Source organism: Rattus norvegicus, chromosome 15, assembly GCF_036323735.1.
Source record: "Rattus norvegicus strain BN/NHsdMcwi chromosome 15, GRCr8, whole genome shotgun sequence".
Lineage (NCBI taxonomy): Eukaryota > Metazoa > Chordata > Mammalia > Rodentia > Muridae > Rattus > Rattus norvegicus.
Window position 1 is genome coordinate 32,034,857 of NC_086033.1, and position 20,928 is coordinate 32,055,784.

General features: G+C 47.6%; 2 protein-coding genes and 1 non-coding gene across 3 annotated transcripts; 2 read left to right on the forward strand and 1 right to left on the reverse strand.

The window, feature by feature from the left end:
* Window positions 1-7,927: 7,927 nt before the first annotated feature.
* Window positions 7,928-12,523, reverse strand: Psmb5 (proteasome 20S subunit beta 5). The gene is made up of 3 exons (NM_001105727.2): window positions 12,315-12,523; window positions 11,304-11,610; window positions 7,928-8,263 (listed from the first exon to the last, which is right to left on the reverse strand). Exons 1-3 carry the CDS (start codon window positions 12,510-12,512, stop codon window positions 7,977-7,979), a joined length of 792 nt encoding a protein of 263 aa, NP_001099197.2. The 5' UTR covers window positions 12,513-12,523; the 3' UTR covers window positions 7,928-7,976.
* Window positions 12,524-14,225: 1,702 nt separating this feature from the next.
* Trnaa-agc93 (transfer RNA alanine (anticodon AGC) 93) lies at window positions 14,226-14,300 on the forward strand. Its single transcript has one exon. It is a non-coding gene; the product is annotated as a tRNA-Ala (tRNA).
* A 5,590-nt stretch (window positions 14,301-19,890) lies between these two features.
* Psmb11 (proteasome subunit beta 11) lies at window positions 19,891-20,810 on the forward strand. Its single transcript, NM_001394651.1, has one exon. It carries the CDS (start codon window positions 19,905-19,907, stop codon window positions 20,808-20,810), a length of 906 nt encoding a protein of 301 aa, NP_001381580.1. The 5' UTR covers window positions 19,891-19,904.
* The last annotated feature ends 118 nt before the right edge of the window (window positions 20,811-20,928 follow it).

The window sequence follows — 20,928 nt, forward strand, 5'->3', positions numbered from 1 at the left end:
TTTATTTTATTGTATGAGTACACTGTGCCTTCAGACACACCAGAAGAGGGCGTCAGATCTCATTACAGGTGGTTGTGAGCCACCATGTGGTTGCTGGGATTTGAACTCAGGACCTCAGGAAGAGCAGTCGGTGCTCTTAACCACTGAGCCATCTCTCCAGCCCAAAACCACATTCTGAAGAAACCAGAATGTCTGGCACCCCCTGCATCTAGACTGATGCTTAAACCTGGATTTTAAGCAGCCTATAAACTGGTCTCACCGCACCTACTTATTATAAAACGTGCACGCGGGATACACATAAACACACACACACACACACACACACACACACACACACACACACACACACACCCCATATGGTGGAGGCTCTTGCAAGCTGCAACGTGAATGTGGCAGTTAGGGGTCAACTTGCAGGAATTCTCTCCACCTGGAGGGTCTGGAGGATCAAACTCAAGTCCACAGGTTTGGTGGCCTTCAGTTGAGCTATCAACCCTGCTGTCCAAACAGGGTTTCTCTATAACTCTGGCCGTCCTGGAATTCTCTCTAGACCAGGCTGGTCTGAGAACTCAGAGATCCACTTGGCTCTGCCTCCTGAGTGTTGATTGGGATTAAAGTTGTGTGCACCACACCCGGCAGCCCCTTGATCTTGATCTCCAAGGAGAACAAAAAAAAAAAAAAAAAAAAAAACCTACTTGGGGTTGGGGATTTAGCTCAGTGGTAGAGCGCTTGCCTAGCAAGCACAAGGCCCTGGGTTCGGTCCCCAGCTCCGGAAAAAAAAAGACAAAAACCTGCTTATACCTGAAACCCATGACTCTTCTTCTCAAGTCTTCCTGGGACTTCCTGGCTTTTCTTCCTCACTTGAACCCCTGACCTATGAGTTTATAAAAGAAATGAGAAGCGCTCTGACTGTGGTGATATATATATATATATATATATATATATATATATATATATATATATATATATATATATATATATATTTTAAAGGATACGTTTCCGTCTTTTTCCCTTTTTTACCTGCTTCTGTCTGTGGCCTGGCTGGGTGGAAGAGAGACTACAACCTTTCCAGCTATGCACAAGCAATGTTGACATAGCTTCTTGCAGATGGTAAGCGACTATGACAGTACAGGAGCACGACACAGAGGCATGTGTCACTATGTGTGGCTGGAGGATGGATCTGTCTCCAGGGGAACACGCTTCACTGTGCATTAGCTTCCACTGTCACCGTCCTCGGTCTCCTTACTGCCGCCCCAAAGCCTCCTGGTCCAGCTCTGTCTGTCAGCATCCTCATCCGTCTTTCCCTGCTGCATCCTGCTCTCCCTCCATTACTCTCCTGTTCCTCTCTCTGGTCTCAGTCTTTGTAGTTTCCTTTCTCACACTTATTATCTTTAGGATACCAGCTTTCTAGGTACCTCACGGGGAGCGATAACTTCTCCTGGTTACATGAAAATCCATAAGCAGTGTATGGTTTTATTGATTGTTTTATTATCATGATTATTTAACGTTTGTGAAGTGGGGCTGGGGAAGTAGCTCACTCGGTAAAGAGCTTGCCGCTTAGACAAGACCTGAGCTCCATTCTCAGCACCCACACACACAAAGCTGGACATGGCTCTCTATGTACAACCACAGCTTTGTGGACGTGGAGGCAGGCAGATCCCAAGGTTGCTCTGGGATACTAGTGAGGGAGGGCCAGTCGCAAACAAACAAACAACAAAATACCAAAGTGGCCAGCTCCTGAGGGATGGCAGCTGATGTTGACCAAACTTTCTGTAAACTAAAGAAAACTTTTCTTTCTCACAGCCTTGCTCATGCTAAGCAAGCACACATTCTCTGACTGAGTTTCACCCTCCCAAGGCACAAAGTGGGTTTTTTTTTTTTTCAATTGGGGGAAGGGGTAGTGTGGAGAGATGGCTCAGCAGGTAAAGGAACCCTGCCCAGAAGCCTGATGACCCAAGTTCTATCCTTAGGACCCAGATGCTGAAGGACTGAACCAGCTCTCTCAGCTGTCCTCTGACCAAGTTGTTCTCTTACATCTACATGTGCACTCTGGTTCTGGAACCCACACCACACACACAGAGGCCTGCAAGGTGCCGTCTGACCTGAACACACACCACACACACACACACACACACACACACACACACACACACACACACACACCACACACACCGTCCCTAAACCCACGGTATCTTATTTCTTTTAAATAAACCAGGACAGGATAGGAATTGCTATTCCTATCTAGTGACAGCTTAACCTGAACAATGAAGGGTTAAGTACTGAGTTATCTTAAGCACCTAACTCACAGGCAAAAGCTTCTGGGAAAAATGAGTTGAGTCAAATAAACCCAAGAAGCTGACACGAGTAGAATTTCTTCTGCCTGACCCATTAACAAATGCAAAGCAGATATTTTAGTTTTTTTTTTTTTTTTTTTTTAAGCTTCAGTTGGGCATAGCCCCTGGAAACCAGAGCTTGGCTTTGAGGCCAGGCCTGGCAGAGTCCTGAGGGATGAGGACAGTCTGCAGGCTAGGGGAGAGGAGGGGCAGCTGGGTCAGAGAGGAGGCAGCAGCTGCTCCTGGGGGCAGCTCTGGTTGCTGTGTTTGCGATTTCTGCTTGCCCACTGTAATTAAAACTTTCCCAATATGATTCTGGCTTCCTAAGGAAAGTAGAATTTATTAAAACAAGCAAGAAATAAACACAAAACAGTGGAGATGCTTGGTTGCAAGATAGGTATATTTTAAAGCATAAAGCTCTTGTGTCCTAAGGTCAGTGCTTACTGGTCACTGTTATTCCTGTATTATGGCCCTGGCAGGAGGGGATCTTCTAAGAAAATAGCAAAATAAGAGAAAAAAGAAAAGTCCCCAAGAGTGCCCACTAAAATAGATTCTGACTGGCCCCAGTACTCCTTTTACTTTGGGCAGGAGGGGAGCACTCCCCTTAGATACTCCCCATCTGCTCCCTACCTCAGACTTACTCATTATCCTACCACTTCTGTTGCTGGCTTTTTATTTTATTTTATTTTTTAAGATTTATTTACTATGTATACAATACTCTGGCTGCTTGTATGCCTTCAGGCCGGAGGAGGGCATCAGGTCTCATTACAGATGGTTGTAAGCCACTATATGGTTGCTGGGAATTGAACTCGGGACCTCTGGAAGAGCAGACAGTGCTCTTACCCTCTGAGCCATCTCTTCAGCCTTTGGGTTTGTTTTTTGTTTTGTTTTGTTTTTTTTTTCTTTTTTTGTCTTGTTTTGTCATGTACCCAGGCTGGCCTCAAACTTGCTACTGAGACAAGAATGGCCTTGAACTCCTACTCCTACCACCACCTCCTTTACTTGTTTTTCCAGACAGATTTTCTCCGCATAGTCCTGGCTGTCCTGGACCTTGCTCTGTAGATCAGGCTGGCCTGAAACTCACAGAGATCTACCCCGCTCTGCCCCGTTAGTGCTGAGACTAAAGGCCGGTGTCAACTGCCTCGGGTCTGCCTCTACCTCTAAGTGCTAGGATTTCGGGGGTCTACAGTGGTCCTAGGCTTCATCTTACCTCTTAATGCTTTCCAACATACCACATGGATTCTGTAGGCCAGAATAAATCACAGTTGTTTCATTTCCCCTCAAAGGATGTGACTTTCCTTTCCACAAATGGCTTTGACAGTTTTCTCATTTGCTAGCTGAGGATCTTGAAGAGACACGGACCTTCTGGTCTTGCCTAGGAGGGAACACTCAGTAACTATTACCTTCAGCCTCTGATGTGCTTAGCTGTCCTCTTCCCTCCTCCCCCGTGCCCCACCTACCTCTTCTTATCTCTTCACATTCTGCCCACCCCGCAGCACTTTCTACCCCCACTGCCCTGCCTTGCCAGATACAGAGATGCCATAAGGCACTCAGTCCTGACCCCCCCACGATGATGTTCTCTGCTTGCAAGAGAACTCCCAGGTCTCTAGGGGTGCTTGCCCTCTGTTTTAAACCTATTCGTCCCCAGACTAACCCAGAGGAGTCAGATTTTTGGTGATACTGAGCTGTATGTGGAGGGAGGGAAAATGTCAGCCATCCCTTCAAGAGCCTTGTCTCTTGGAAACAGGAACTGCCACGAGAAATCAATCTCTCGGCTATTTAAGGCAATTTCTTTTCCATCATCCTTTGTCAAGACCACTGTATTAGGAATGAATCTGGAGAGAGTCCCTGAACGAGTACATGCCATTCAGGGGCTGCATCAGCACCACGTGGAATCCATCATCTCTGTGATAGATCATCGCTACTGCAAAGCCATCCCCCACGAGGGGGAATTTACAAGCACACAGGGCAGCTACTGATGGCCTACAAAGTAGCAGTTTTTATTGTTTTAGGTTTATTTTCTGTGTATGACTGTTTTGCCTACATAGACGTTATGTGCAGGTGGGTGCCTGGTACTGGCAGGCGTCAGGAGTTGGGTCCCCGGAACAGGTATCGAAGATGCTCCTGAACCACCATGTGGGGGTGAGAATTGAACCCAGGTCCTCAGCAAGAGCAACCAATGCTCTTCATTGCTGAGCCGTCTCTCCAGCTCAGAAACCAATGACTAAATAAATATTCAATTTTATTCTTTGTTGGTTTTGGTTTTCTTTTCTTTTCTTTTTTTTTTTAAGATTTATTTTATTTATATGAATACACTGTAGCTGTCTTCAGACACACCAGAAGAGGGCATCAGATTCCATTACAGATGGTTGTGAGCCACCATGTGGTTGCTGAGATTTGAACTCAGGACCTCTGGAAGAGCAGTCAGGTGCTCTTAACCACTGAGCCATCTCTCCACCCCCTTGGTTTGGTTTTCTTTTCTTTTTTTTTTTTTTTTCTTTTTTTTTTGGAGCTGGGGACCAAACCCAGGGCCTTGCGCTTGCAAGCGCTCTACCACTGAGCTAAATCCCCAACCCCTTTGGTTTGGTTTTCAAACCAGGGTTCTGCTGTGCAGCCCTGTGTTGTCCTGGGACTCACTCTGTAGACCAGGCTAACCTCAAACTCACAGAGATCCAACTGTCTCAGCCTCCCAGGTGCTTCGATAAAATGGCTGAATATTTTTTGTGGATGTGTGTCTGTCTATGTGCACGTAAGTTTAGGTACCCTCAAGGCCAGAGGTACTAGACTCACTGGAATGGAGTAAGCTGTAGGCTGCCTGAAATGGGTGCTGGGAACTGAACTGGGGTCCTCAGGAAGAACTGCAAGTCCCCTTAACCCAAGTTATCTCTAGCCTCATAGACACTAGCAACCTTTCCAGAAAATCTATCATAGGTTGTTGACCTCTTTTTTTTTTTTTTCTTTTTTTCGGAGATGGGGACCGAACCCAGGGCCTTGCACTTGCTAGGCAAGCGCTCTACCACTGACCTAAATCCCCAACCCCCCTGTTGACCTCTCTTAAATGGTACCACAGACCCAGGTTAGAGGAAGAGGAATATCCCAGAAAATAATAGGTCTGCAGGTTTCACATTCTCTTGTACAGGACTCTGCAGATTAGGTAAACAGACCACTGCCAAAGCAGTGTGAGGAAGAACGGGTGAGAAGCCCATCCGTTTGCTTACAGAGACCAGAGTTTTTTGTTCTCTAGAGTAATGAACTGCAATCTGTCTCCAGCACTTTCTGTCTTTAAGACACATCATTTTCAAATAGTGTTCTCTGGACCCCAGGGAATGTTACAGAGGCTGTAAAAATGCAATGGTGGGGGCTCTGTACCCCAAAACTCCACTTCAGCCTCTTACCTGGTTTCTTTCAGGTATAGAGATTTCTCCTTAAAAGTGAATTTGTCTATCCATCCATTTTCCACAACAAGGTTTCTGTGTAGCCCTGGCTAGCCTGGGACTCGTTCTTTAGGCCACAAATACAGAGACTCACTTGCCTCTGTCTCCTGAATGCTGGGATTAAAGGCCTGTGCCACCACCGCTTGGCCAAGTTGATTTTAAACATTTTTTTTTTTTTCGGAGCTGGGGACTGAACCCAGGCCCTTGTGCTCCCTAGGCAAGGGCTTTATCGCTGAGCTAAATCCCCAACCCCATTTTAAACATTTTAAATTTATTTCTTAAGACTGGGTCTCAGCCCTGGGTTCGGTCCCCAGCTCCAAAAAAAAGAATAGGGAAAAAAAAAAAAAAAAAAAAAGACTGGGTCTCAGGGCTAGAGAGAGGACTCAGCTTTTTTTTTTTTTTTTAAAGATTTATTTTTATATGAGTACACTGTAGCTGTCTTCAGACACACCAGAAGAGAGCATTGGATCTCATTAGATGGTTGTGACCCACCATGTGGTTACTAGGAATTAACTCAGGACCTCTGGAAGATCAGTCAGTGCTTTTAACCACTGAGCCATCTCTCCAGCCCAATGGCTCAGTTTTTTGTTTTTTTTTTGTTTTTTTTTTGTTTTTTTTTTTTTTTTTGGTTCTTTTTTCCAGAGCTGGGGACCGAACCCAGGGCCTTGCGCTTCCTAGGTAAGTGCTCTACCACTGAGCTAAATCCCCAGCCCCTATGGCTCAGTTTTTAAGAGCATTAAAAACACTCAGACTGGGAGCTGGAGAGATGGCTCAGCGCTTAGGAGCACTGACTGCTCTTCCAGAGGTCCTGAGTTCAAATCCCAGCAACCACATGGTGGCTCACAACCATCTGTAATAAGATCTGATGCCCTCTTCTGGTGTGTCTGAAGACAGCTACAGTGTACTCCTATATAATAAATAAAATATTAAAAAAAAAAAAACACTCAGACTGACTTCCAATTTATTATGTAGCTGAGAATGGCTGGGGTTTGAACCTAGGGCTTCCTAAATGCTAGAAATGCACTCTACCATCTGACTACATCCCAGCCCAAATATTCTAACTTTTGAAATGCACAGTGTGCTTGGGTCTATGCTAATGGTTCTCCGGCTCCAGAGGCTTACAGCAAAAGGAATCTCCTGAGGCAAGAGTCATTTGTTTCCCAAACTCTGTCCTCCAGGCTCACTAATCCACCATTTCCCCTGTACTTGACAAATGCAATTAGCAAGCCTCGATCAGTTCCCGTGGACAACCTCATCAATCAGAACACAAACTGCAGGGTACTGAGAAGAGAGCTGCAGCACAGGGGAGAAGGACCTACCTGACTTCTACATGACTCACTTGTAGTGTACAGTACATCCTCTGACAACCCACCTTGGCTTACAGGCCACCAGGCTGGGTGTGTGACGTCAACTGTGTGTGCACAGCGGGGACTTTTTCATTCATCCAGTCTAATAGCGTTGGGTGTGCACATCCATACCCTGAGAGAGCAGGACCACTAGGGCTTCCACTTTTTCAGGGCTTAGGCCCTCCCTTCCCCTCTCACTTGACTCCAGATCTGGCCCAGTGTGGTGGCACATACCTTGAATCACAGGGCTCAGGAGGCAAAGGCGGGTGGATCTCTGTGAGTCCAAGGCCAGCCTGTTTTACAGAGTAAGTTCCAGGATAGCCAGGGCTACCCCTGTCTCAAAGGAAGAAAAAAAACAAACAAACCATATTTATCCTGTTTATCATTCTACACTGTGTAGTCTCGTCGTACCTCAAACACAAGAGCCTTCCCTCTGCAGCCCTGCCTACAGCATCCTTGTGCATCTTTCCACCTCATCAACTTTTCATCTTTTCAAACTGAAGCAGGAAGTCCCCCCCTCCTCCCCGCCTCTCTCTTTTGCTTTGCTATTAGCTTCAGGACTGGGGACATTAATGTATTCACCAGACTTTGTCCTCACACCGTTTCCTGTAATTACAGTGCCTTCTCTCTCACTCTCCTGGCTTGACTGTAAAGTGCTTGAAGGAGGGACAGTGTGGACAAGAGGCTGAGAAACAGTACAATTTTAGCACCCAAGAGAGCAACACAAACAGCTAACGAATCAGGGGCTCATCAACTGGTAGTGTACACCAATGTTTCAGAGCTTTACCAAAGGTACTTAAATAATTGTGGACTCCACTATGGAACGGGTACTATTATTTATTATAACCAGGGCACTCCACCTTCCCTCAGGGGATAGATGAAGTATACTTGTCATGTAAGTCAGCTACATTGTCACTGGAGACACGGATCCAGCCATCCTCCCGCACATGGTAGAGGTTGACTGCTCCTCCGGAGTAGGCATCTCTGTAGGTGGCTTGGTAGATGGCTCGGCGGGCCAGGTCATAGGCCTCCTCCACTTGTAGGTCATAGGAGTAGCCTCGATCCATGACTCCAAACGCATACACGGAGCCAGATCCCACTGAGAAGGCGGTTCCAGAGATCCTGTTCCCCTCACTGTCTACATAGTAGAGGCCTGAAGATGAGGTGAGGAGGAAAACAAGAAAAAAGACATCATTTTCTGTTATTTTATTCATCTGCCAAGACAGACAGACAGAGACAGACAGACAGACAGACACACACACACACACACACACACACACACACACACACACACACACACACACACACAGGCTCCATCCCACCCCCTCAAAAATAGGATCTCGGGGCTGGAGAGATGGCTCAGTGGTTAAGAGCACCGACTGCTCTTCCTGAGGTCCTGAGTTCAAATCCCAGCAACCACATGGTGGCTCACAACCATCTGTAATGAGATCTGATGCCCTCTTCTGGTTTGTCTGAAGGCAGCTACAGTGTACTCATATACAATAAATAAAATCTTAAAAAAAAAAAAAAGGATCTCAGCACACTTGGGAGGTAGAGGCAGGAAGATCAGGAGTTAAAGACTAGGCTTAACTATTAAGTTTGAGGTCAGCCTGGGCTACATAAAAACATGTCTCAAGGGTTGGGGATTTAGCTCAGTGGTAGAGCGCTTGCCTAGGAAGCGCAAGGCCCTGGGTTCGGTCCCCAGCTCCGAAAAAAAGAAAAAGAAAAAAAAATGTCTCAAACAAAACAAGGGCTAGAAAGCTTCCTCAGCAGTTAAGAGCACTTGTTGCTCTTGTCTAGGACCAAGGTTCAGTTCTCAATATACACAGGGTGGCTCATAACTAACTGTCTGTAACTCCAGTTTCTGGGGATGCAATGCCTTCTTCTGACTTCCGTGGGCACAGGGCATGAAGTGGTATACAGACACACAGGCCACACTTATATACACATAAGAACTCACAAAGAAACAAAGTAAACTTTCAAAAATTGAAGACAGAATCAGATTTACTCTTGAGATTTCCAGATTCCTTATCATACCACCCACCTTACCTCAAAGTGTATATAAACCATCCCTCCTGTTCACACCACCCACCTCATTTCACATCATATAAACCATCCCTCCTGTTCACACCACCCACCCTCTCACAGTATGTAAACCATCCCTCCTGTTCACACCACCCACCTCATTTCACATCATATAAACCATCCCTCCTGTTCACATCACCCACCTCATTTCACATCATATAAACCATCCCTCCTGTTCACATCACCCACCTCACCTCACAGCATGTAAACAATCCCTCCTGTTCACATCACCCACCTCACCGCACAGCATGTAAACCATCCTTCCTGTTCACACCACCCACCCTCTCACAGCATGTAAACCATCCCTCCTGTTCACACCACCCACCTCATTTCACATCATATAAACCATCCCTCCTGTTCACATCACCCACCTCACCTCACAGCATGTAAACCATCCCTCCTGTTCACACCACTCATCTCTCCTCACAGCATGTAAACCAACCCTCCTGTTCACACCACCCATCTCTCCTCACAGCACATAAACCATCCCTCCTGTTCACACCACTCATCTCTCCTCACAGCATGTAAACCATCCCTCCTGTTCACACCACTCATCTCTCCTCACAGCATGTAAACCATCCCTCCTGTTCACACCACTCATCTCTCCTCACAGCATGTAAACCATCCCTCCTGTTCACACCACTCATCTCTCCTCACAGCATGTAAACCAACCCTCCTGTTCACACCACCCATCTCTCCTCACAGCACATAAACCATCCCTCCTGTTCACACCACTCATCTCTCCTCACAGCATGTAAACCATCCCTCCTGTTCTCTTGGCAACTCCAAAAGGCAAGTATGCTGGATAATTCAAGCACAGAACTTCAGGAATGGTGGGAGATAACACTTAAAATATAACCCCAGGGTTGCGATAGTTGTCTCCTTTTAGGTCAAAGAAGAAACAGAACAGAAATGGCAACTCCATAGCTGAGCATTGTCGCCTGTGGCTACCAACTGCATGAAACTGACATCAACACTTAAAATGGTGCTACTGCCAAATACTGAGAAATAATTTGGGTATTTCATAAAAAAAAAAAAAAAATCAACTAATAAATCAAGCCCACTAGTTATATCTACTTCTGAGATACAATGTCTCTGTGTGCTTCAGGCTGTTCTACTGCTATATAGCTTAGGCTGGCCTCGAACTCTTGACCCTCCTGCTTCAACCTCCCTAGTGGTCTACGATCACAGAGCATGTAGTTGTCGACTACCACCAGGCTTGATGTCCTGAGCCGGATCCACAGAACAAGAGAACCAACTCCCACAAGTGATCCTCTGAACTGCATGTATGCTCTGTCCACGCAGACACTATAAACTAACAAATAAATAATAACTTAAAAATTTAAAAAACGGGGCTGGAGGATGGCCCCAAGGCCACTCTCGCCGAGGACCTGGGTTTGAGTCTGAGCACCACACGTGGCTCACATCCCTCTGTGACTATATTCTACCCCTGGAATTCCCTCTTCTGGTCTCTTCAGGCACCAGGCATACACATGGTGAGCAGACAAAACATCCATGCATATAAAAGGAAACAATTCATGAGAATTTCTTTTTCTTTTTTTTGTTTTAGAGACAGGGTTTCTCTGTCCTTGACTCTCCCTCTGTAAACCAGGCTGGCCTCGAACTCAGAGAGCCACATGCCTCTGCCTCCTGAGTACTGGATAACCACGGCCTGGCTACTCATGAGAAATATTAAAATAATGTGGGTAGCTCATAATTTGTCCTGTCAAAAAATGCTAGCTAGTTTATCGATCAATTTAATTCTCAAGTACAAATGTTTTCTTGTCCTTATTATTGTACGGGAAAGGAGGAGAACGGTCGCGCAGACATTATACTAATTGCTTTCTATGTACCGCACTTAACCATGGTGATGGTTTACTCAACCAATTGACAGATGAAGAAACAGGCTAAGGATAAAGGTTACCTCAGCAGTCAGTGACACAGCAAGTCTGACTCCCTGTCCTTTGCTATACAATGCCTTCCTTGGAAAGGGAGGAAGGGCTAAGAACACTTCCATCCTCCGCACCCATTAAAAGCCCTCAATGCGTCGATCCGTTCAACCCCTCCAACCGTGGTGTCAAGGATCACAGGACCACAGCACAACTCACCCGGGCCTCTCTTATCCCAGCCACAGATCATGGTGCCCATGGACAGCCCCATGCCTTTGTACTGATACACCATGTTGGCAAGCAGTTTGGAGGCCGCCGCGACCGAGATGCGTTCCTTGTTGCGAAGCTCATAGATTCGACACTGTCGAGCCAACAACCGCTCCCAGAAGCTGCAATCCGCTGCACCCCCAGCCATGGTGCCCAGAAGGTAAGGGTTGATCTCTATCACTTTCTTCACTGTCTGGGAAGCAATGTAGGCACCTGCGGTGGCCCGGGAATCCGCTGCAACAATGACTCCATGCTGAAACTAATTAAGGTCAAGAAAAAAAGAGGCCACATAAGACCACAAATACTCCCAATACTTATTTTTGTATAAATACAGAAAGATAATCTGGCTTGGCATCCCTTTAGTTTTACAATCGACTTCATATATTAGATGTTATTTGGGTTTAAGAGCAATCCCTGATTTAGCACTGGTTGCTCTTCAAAGCTTCCGTTCCCAGTGCTCACAAAGGTCTGTAACTCCTGTTCCAAGGAATTCGATGCCCTCTTTTGGCGCCCCTGCGAGCACTACACACGTGGTGAATATACATAAAGGCAAAACACAAAAATAAGAATAAATCTTTAAAGACTGGCCTAAGATCCAGAGCCAGTTATTGCAGAGCTGGAACAGGGACCCTAACTGTTTGGCACTCACTGCAATAGTCCCTGGACTTCATCAAGCTCCCCGGAGGGGACTCCAAGTTTATAAAAAGCTTGGGAGAACAGCGATAATAGCTTTCTTTCCCTCCACCACGGTCCGCTGTTACTGTTCCCAGATAGGGCGCCTGAGTTGGGGTTGCCTAGGAGTCAACCCACGCTGTCCGTCTCCTTCCCTCACTGCTCCCCATCCCCGCCCACCACCCCTTTCTCAAAGTTTTGAGACAGTGAAACCGCTAAGGATCGGGATGAGAGGACCGAACCTCCGCCCGACTCGCTGAGATGCCGGAGAATTGCGAGCTGTCTGAGTACCTTGAAGGCCAGGGTGGTGGTTCCATGAAGCATTTCGATTCGTGGCTCCTCCGGGACACCCCAGCTCGGCGCGGCTAGGCTCAGCCCATCACCAGGACTCCCCGGACCCAAGTCCAGCAGATCTGCACGACCTCCGAGTCCAAAAAACCCGTGCTGATTCACCGGCATCGGCCGCTGCAACACGCTGGCCAGCGCCATGTTTAGCAAGGGCAACAGGAACTGCCTCCGAGAACACCGCCAAAGAACGGACGGGCAACGCCGCGACGTCACAGCTTCACGCCCAGTTAAGTATGCGGAGGAGGCGCCATTTTTACTCCGGGCAACCACTCCTCCAAATACCAGCGCCCGACTGTTTTCAGCTAGGAAGGGCGAAGGAGAACGCTAAATGGTTAAGATTGTCATTTTTACTTTGGTGTCGAAGCAGTACGGCTAAGATTAACTTCAAATTCCTAGAGAGTGGTTGGAACGTTCACGTCGAGTGAGGGAAGCGAGTTCGGCCATCTTTGAGAAGGGCGTGACTGCTTGAGAATCTAAGCTGGATTCTGGATTCACCGCCCAAGGCCCAGGTTCAGGTTATAAGCAGCGTCCCTATTTCTGAAAACCCAGTTAAGGAGACTGTAGTCGTTTTCTTTAAGGCCACTCATGGTAATACTGGCTAAAATAACTGTTTTCAGGGCATTTCCCCATGGTTTTAATTCAGCCGCAATAGTGTGGTCAACAACAAAAACCCCACCCCCTCTTTTTTTGATAGCATTTATATACCATAGTTTGGGTTTTGTTGTTGTGGCTTTTTGGTTTTTGGTTTTTGGTTTTTTAAAGATGGGCGTACGATTGTTCTTAAATTCACTAGGTAGATAGCCCAGGCTACCCTCTAACTGGCCAGGTTTTCCTGCCTTATTTCAGACTAACGAGACAGCAGGCCTGAGCCACACACCAGATTTTTGTTTTGTTGTTTCTTTTTAAGATTTATGGGGTTGGGGATTTAGCTCAGTGGTAGAGCGCTTGCCTAGCAAGCACAAGGCCCTGGGTTCGGTCCCCAGCTCTGAGTGGGGGGGGTGGGGGAGAGCATCAGCTGCTCTTCCAAATATCCTGAGTTCAATTCCCAGCAGCAACCATACGGTGGCTCACAACCATCTATAATGAGTTCTGATGTCCTCTTTTGGCATGCAGGAGTACATACAGATAGAGCACTCATATACATAAAGTAAACACATAAGCGCAGGGCCTTGCGCTTCCTAGGCAAGCGCTCTACCACTGAGCTAAATCCCCAACCCCTGCAGCTGATGCTCTTAACCACTGAGCCATTACTCAAACTCCCTTGTTTGTTTGTTTGTTTGTTTGTTTGTTTTTTGAAAAATAGTCTCCATATATAGTCATGGCTTGAGCTGGAATTTACTGTGTAGACCAAGCTGGCCTCAAACTGGGCCCCTCACGCCTGGTCTGGCTCCAGAGCACTGGGATTAAAGATGGCTCACCACTGTAGAGTTACTTTCTATGCACTGTGTGACAGCAGTCCCCTGTCAACAAAATCTACGGCCAATGAGCTGAGGCAGGATTAGAAGGTGGGACATCCAGGAGAGAGAGAAAATTTTGGAAAATAGGCACGGGAGATGAGAGATTCGCCCTGAACTCTGAACTCTGGAGATGCTGGCATGAATCTCAGGAGAGGTAACCAATCACATGACTGGACTTAAACTAGTTTAAAAGGGTAATTGAGGGCTGGAGAGATGGCTCAGCGGTTAAGAGCACCTGACTACTCTTCCAGAGGTCCTGAGTTCAATTCCCAGCAACCACATGGTGGCTCACAACCATCTGTAATGAGATCCAATGTCCTCTTCTGGTGTGTCTGAAGACAGCTAACAGTGTACTTATATATAATAAATGAATAAATCTATTTAAAAAGGGGGGGGGTTTGGGGATTTAGCTCAGTGGTAGAGCGCTTGCCTAGCAAGCACAAGGCCCTGGGTTCGATCCCCAGCTCCGAAAAAAAGGAAAAAAAAAAGGGTAATTGAGTTGGGTCACAGAACAAGCCAGAGCTATTGGCCTAGGCAGTTATTCAGAAATATTGTCTTAAAGATGTTATTTCTAGGTAGAAAAGCATGGGGCTACACATCACACCCTGCTAATAGTAACCAACTTTTAAGATTCTCTTCCAGCCTCTGGTGAGAATTTTAAGTAATAAATTGCCTGAAAGGCAAATAAAGAAGAAAAAACAAGGTTTGGCTAATTGAAAAAGTAGATTTTTGTCTTTTGTTTGCTTTTTTTTTTAAAGATTTATTTATTTTATTTATATGAGTACATTGTAGCTGCCTTCAGACAAACCAGAAGAAGGCATCAGATCTCATTAGACCTCTCAGGACTTCTGGAAGAGCAGTCAGTGCTCTGAGCCATCTCTCCAGCCCCTGTTTGTTTGTTTTTTTTTTTTGTTTTTTGTTTTTTTTGTTTTTTTTGTTTTTTTGTTCTTTTTTTCGGAGCTGGGGACCGAACCCAGGGCCTTGTGCTTCCTAGGTAAGCGCTCTACCACTGAGCTAATCCCCAGCCCCGCCCCTGTTTGTTTTAAGATAAGGTTTCGCTGTGTAACTCTGGCTAGCTATCCTGGAACTCTCTCTGTTGACCAGTCTGGCCTCCAAGTCAGAGACCCTCCTGCCTCTGCCTCCCAAGAGCTGAAGGCGGGCGCCACCACACCAGGCTTAGCACCTGTATATTTAAGTCAATAGTAACTGGCACCTGAGGACTTGCAGGAGAGGTTCCATAAAGATACACGAAGGGGCTGTAACTGTAGCCTATCAGATTAGGCACTTCACTGGGAGTGGGCTTTCATGGCCTTTTCTTCCTCCCCCACCCTCACCTCTCAACATGTTTAGGACGGACAAGTCAGGAAATAGGCATCCACATGCAGTGTTGCCTCCTGCTTCGTGGGTCTGTGAAGTCTGCGTCTAGCCTTGCTTGTTGGATTTACCTCTCGGTTTCTAAACTCTAAGTTCTTCTGATGTCCAGCTCAGTCCCTCTTCTCCTATCGTAGATTTTGCATGTGCAATATTTTTCATGCTGAAATCTGGCAACCTTTTCCAAGTCTAACCTACCAGAGGTAGGGAGTTTTCATCTGTGCCTCACCCTTTGATGGTGTGGAAAAGGCAACGTAGGACTTGGGAGATGGCACAGTAAGCACAAGGGCCTGATCTGACTTCATTTTGGATCACCACAGTTTGGAGTTCTGCAAATTCAAGGCCAGCTTTGTCTACTTAGGTAATTTGAGGCCAGTTAGGACTACAAAGTAAAACCCAGTCTCAAAAACAAAACAAAAAAAAAAATTGTCAATTACATTCTACCCCCACCCCGTGAGTGTGTGTGTGTCTATATGTCTATGTCCATGTCTGTGTCAGTGTCCGTGTGTGTGTCTGTGTGTCTGTGTCTGTATGCACCAAAATGGGGTTGGAGGTCAGAAGACACTTCTTTCCTACAAAGAAGTGAAGAAGCAGTCAGTGATGGGTTTATCAGAGAGATCTGGGGTCCACTTGGGTTCCATCGCCCCTCAAAACCAGAGCCTGACCAGAATGTTTGCAGGTTGCCTAGAGCGATGTGAACAGATAGGACACCAAGGACAGACCAAAGAACTATTCGGCCCAGGTGAGCCAGTGAGGTTACCAGCTGTTGCAGGATATTTGATCACATTATCAACCCTCAGACTGTGAACAGGAAAAGCCTGTTTCTTGTTGTGGTGTTGTTCGGCCTTACCACACACCTTTAACCCAAGAGCTTTTGGTTTACTGTTGAGGTTTGGTCTGCTCCTTGTATTGTGATGCTAAATACTGCCCCCCAAAGTCTGGTTGCCCCCAGGGACGAGGAGGTTCTCATGCACACCAAGTGCACACCGCTATGTAACCTTGGTCCTTAATTTAAAACTATTGGTTGAATAAAGGTGCCTACAGCTTAGACCTGGGCAGCAGAGAGAGGTAGGTGGAGTTTCAGTGCGGGGCCTTGAAGTCTAAGGCAGAACCAGATGAGGAGAGGAGAGAAAGGTCAAGAGACGAGAAGACACCTTGGGGTAATGATTGTGAGAACTGACCGTGAGGGCTGGCCAGTCAGAGCAAGAGCAGCCCAGGGGGAGCACGGCAAGTCCTATGTCAGGTGTACTGGCAGGGAGGTAGACATAGTAGCATAGAGGGTTGATATCTGCCCAGCTCTAGTGCTTTAAGGCTTAAACTGTATATAAAACAAATATAAAAGTTTTGCATTTTTTATCTGGGAACTGAATGATCAAAGGCAGGGTAGAAACCCCCACCTGAGAGTAAGTACTTTCGACAAGAGTTTACTGTAAAGAAGTAGTTGTGGGGTTGGGGATTTAGCTCAGTGGTAGAGCGCTTGCCTAGCAAGCGCAAGGCCCTGGGTTCGGTCCCCAGCTCCGAAAAAAAGAAAAGAAAAGAAAAAAAAAAGAAGTAGTTGTGGTGTGGCTCAGACCTGGCCACCTTTAACCCAAGGGCTGTCTGTAAGCAAGAGCTAAATAAAGTCAACCCTAGGTCAAGAGGCGGAGCAAGCAACCAGCGGACAGGGAGTGAACAGAAGAAAACCCAGGACAGAGACAGGAGGGGTTTTGAGTTGAAGGATATTTAAGACAGCGTGGAGAAGGAGAGGAGCTCTTTCCCTCTGGGGCTTCCATGGAGCAGGAACGGCATCTGGGTGCTTTCTCTGCCTCTCTGAGCTAGCAGGCTTCCATCTCACAGGTCTGACCCCTGAGTCTTCACTTGGTTTATCAAATGTTTGGGACTTTGTTTTAAAAACAACAAGTTACAGGTGTGTGACCGAGCGGTTACTTATAGGAACCTGGGCAACTTATGGAAACTATACCACTGGAAAGTAGTCTCTTTCTGGATGTGGCCCAGTGTTCCGCCTCTCCTCTGGCGTTGCCTGGGCATCACTGATTCACCAGCTGGGGAGGACAAGTCTGGGGTGGGGAGGCTTCAGTCCTCCTCTCTCCTTGGGGTGTTAGAACACTACTGTATGCTAGGCCAGAAGGGGAAGGTGAGGCTCTGGACGAACAGGTTCCGTCCAGTTTGGAGCAAGTGCCAGAGGGGTGGGAGAAGGAGAAGGCCTTCACTGGGAGTCTTAGTGTTACAGCCTTCCCATGGCAAACTTGAATAAAGCAGCTCTCTGAGATGATCTTAGCTCGCTCCTATTTCTCTATTGGGGGTGACTGTGAATGCATACTCTTTCTTGGGGGATTGCATAATTTTGGGAAAGGTGTGAGAATATCCAGGAAGGGAAGTCATTGGCTGAAGGCTAAGGCTATTGAGATGCCTCACCACCTCGGAAAGGCGCCGCAGGTGCCGGGCTTCAGGACTGAGTGCCTGTGGTCACCCTGAGGGGCCTGTGTTCCAGAGCAGGCGTGGAGGCAGGGGGAGCAGCCCCATTCACGCCTTCTAAGATCTCTGAGATGCCTGGGCTTTGAGCGTGTTCTGCCTCTCCAGCTTCCTGCCCAGCTGGTGGCACGATCCACATGCCCTACAACTGGGGGATGGAGAGACTGCTCAGCGAGTAAGAGCACTGGCTGGTTCAGAGGATCTGAGTTCAATTCCCAGCATGCACAGGATGGTTCAGAACCATCTGTAACTCCAGTTTCGGAAGATCCTGTGCCTTCCTCTGACTTTCAGGGACACCAAGCATGCACGTGGCTACAAACTAAATGCAGGCCAGATACACATAAGATAAAATGAATACATTAATTAAAGCCCCACACAACCCTTACTGCTTATTATCCTTTGGGAGGGGGTGGGGCCTGGTGAGCGCCACATGTGTGTGTCTTGAGCACTGTTCCCCTTTCCTAAAGGGACGTCAGTGGGGAAGTATGTGAGGATCTTGTGTGGATGATCTGATTTCAAGAAGGTAATGTCTCTGTCCTACCCAAAAGACAAGAGTCCCACAGCATGACACATGCCTGTAATACCAGCATTTACGAAGCAGAGGCAGGAGGAGAGTGATTTTTGAAGCAAACCTGGGCTATAGAGGGAGTTGAAGTCCAGCTTAAGCTACAAAACAAGATCCTACCTCAAAAAACAAGACAGCGGGCTGGAGAGATGGCTCAGTGGTTAAGAGCACCCGACTGCTCTTCCAGAGGTCATGAGTTCAATTCCCAGCAACCACATGGTGGCTCACAACCATCTGTAAAGAGATCTGATGCCCCCTTCTGGTGTATCTGAAGACAGCTACAGTGTACTTATATATATAATAAATAAAATAAATCTTAAAAAAAAAAAAAAAAAAACAAGACAGCATCTCAAGACTCATGAGGCAGAGGCAAGCAGATCTCTATTATGAGTTCAAGGCCAAGCCTAGTCTATATAGTGAGACCCTGTCTCAAAAACAAACAAAATGCACCCCCAACCCAAACAACAACAACAACAACAACAAGTGCTGGGTGTGATGGCACACACTTGTAATCTCAGGACTTGGAAGGAGTGTTCAAGGTCAACCTGAATTAACTATATGTGGAGTTTCATGCTAGCCTGGGCTACACAGAGACACCTTGTCTCAAAAATAAAAACCACCCAACCAAATAAAACACCAAGATGGTGGTGATGGTGATGGTGGTGGTGGTGGTGATGATGATGGTGGTGATGATAGTGATGGTGATGGTGGTGGTGGTGGTGATGATGGTGGTGGTGATGATGATGGTGGTGATGGTGATGATGGTGGTGGTGGTGATGATAATGATGATGATGGTGGTGGTGGTGATGATAATGATGATGATGATGGTGGTGACAATCCCAAACCACGACCTTACCTTTTAAGTCATACTGGGGAAGGATTTCAGACTATGTGGTACTTAAGCCAGACATGGAGGGATAGGATTTAAATGTTGAAGACAGGAGGCATATAAGGGGGAAATGTGCTAGGAGTAGAGAGAAAAGAGGCTGTGGTGAATGGATGTGGACCTGACTATACCGGGCTCCCGCGGACATGCTGCTTACAGATCTGTGTCATTCTCTCTGCCTTTTAACTGTGGGTTCTGAGGATCAAACTCTGGTCATCAGGCATGTGGAGCAAGTGCTCCTACCTACTGAGTGACCTTTCCAGCCTAGGAGTAACCAATCTTGTTCAGCACAGTCCATGTTAGTTCCCTTACTTTCCCATGACTTGGAAGCCTTTGCATGCCTAACCTCCCACACAACCAAACTACGGAGGACCCAGCTCTCTCCCTCCGCTTGCATCCAATCTTCTATGGGCTCATGCTGGTCTCCTGCCTCTACCCACCTCTGGGGTAAATACCGGATGACAGACAGGAGACTCTATTGGGGACTCTTACAAGTGTCACAACAGTGGAAGGTCAGACTGACAGGTGGCGTCTTGGAAAGGTGGGAAGCTCTGCAGGCTTGTCCTGTCTCCCCTTGGCAGTTCTCTGAGGTGGGTGGAGATCCCTCGCCAGCCAATTCCCAAGCCTGCTCTGAGACTGAGAAGAAACGAAGCATTAGCTCACATGGCTCGCTTGCTGGTTCTGGCTACAGCCCAGCTTCTCCACAGCGTCCTTCATCTTCCCCTGCTGGCCCAGGCCTCAAATGCTGCCCTGCTCCTTCCAACTTTCACTCAGCCTCAGGGATGGCTCTTCAGGATGTCTGCAAGTGGCAGGCCCCCGACACTCATGGACTGTCCCTTCGCTTGCCTCAGGCTGGTGGCTGGGCTGTGCCCCGGGGCTGTGACCCGCAAACCTTCCTGCAGATCTATGGCCCCAGGCTGGCTCATGGCACCACCACCCTGGCTTTTCGCTTTCGTCACGGTGTCATTGCTGCAGCTGATACTCGTTCCTCCTGTGGCAGCTATGTGGCCTGTCCAGCCTCACGAAAGGTCATCCCTGTGCACCGGCATCTCCTGGGTACCACCTCTGGAACCTCTGCTGACTGTGCCACATGGTACCGGGTGCTACGGCGGGAGCTTCGACTTCGGGAACTGAGGGAAGGCCAGCTGCCCAGCGTGGCAGGCACAGCCAAACTCTTGTCAGCTATGATGTCCCGTTATCGGGGTCTGGATCTGTGTGTGGCCACTGCCCTGTGTGGCTGGGACCACTCTGGACCTGCCCTCTTCTATGTCTACAGCGATGGCACTTGTCTGCAGGGGGATGTCTTCTCGGTGGGCTCTGGATCTCCCTATGCCTACGGTGTGCTTGACCGTAGCTACCACTATGACATGACCGTCCAGGAAGCCTACACCCTGGCCCGCTGTGCTGTGGCCCATGCCACCCACCGTGATGCTTATTCAGGGGGCTCAGTGGACCTTTTCCACGTTCGGGAGAGTGGATGGGAGTATATATCCCGCAGTGATGCCTGCGTACTGTATAGGGAGCTGCAGGAAGCCCAGGGCTTCGAGCAGGAGCTAGAGGCAAAAGCTAGTGAAGTCCTTCCTGAGCCTGCCACTCCACAAGACGCTCGAGAAAGTGAACTCTCTGTGGAACTAGAGGAGGTGACACCAGAAGACTGCAAGATAATAGTGAAGACCGAAACAATGTGAGGAAGGACAGAACTTGGGGACCACTGGGACAGGGGAGGGTAGGTCAGGGAATGAAGCTCCCTTGGCAGGGTTTGTTCTGGGAGCAGCCTCATGGCATCTGGGTCTGGCCCTTCCGGGT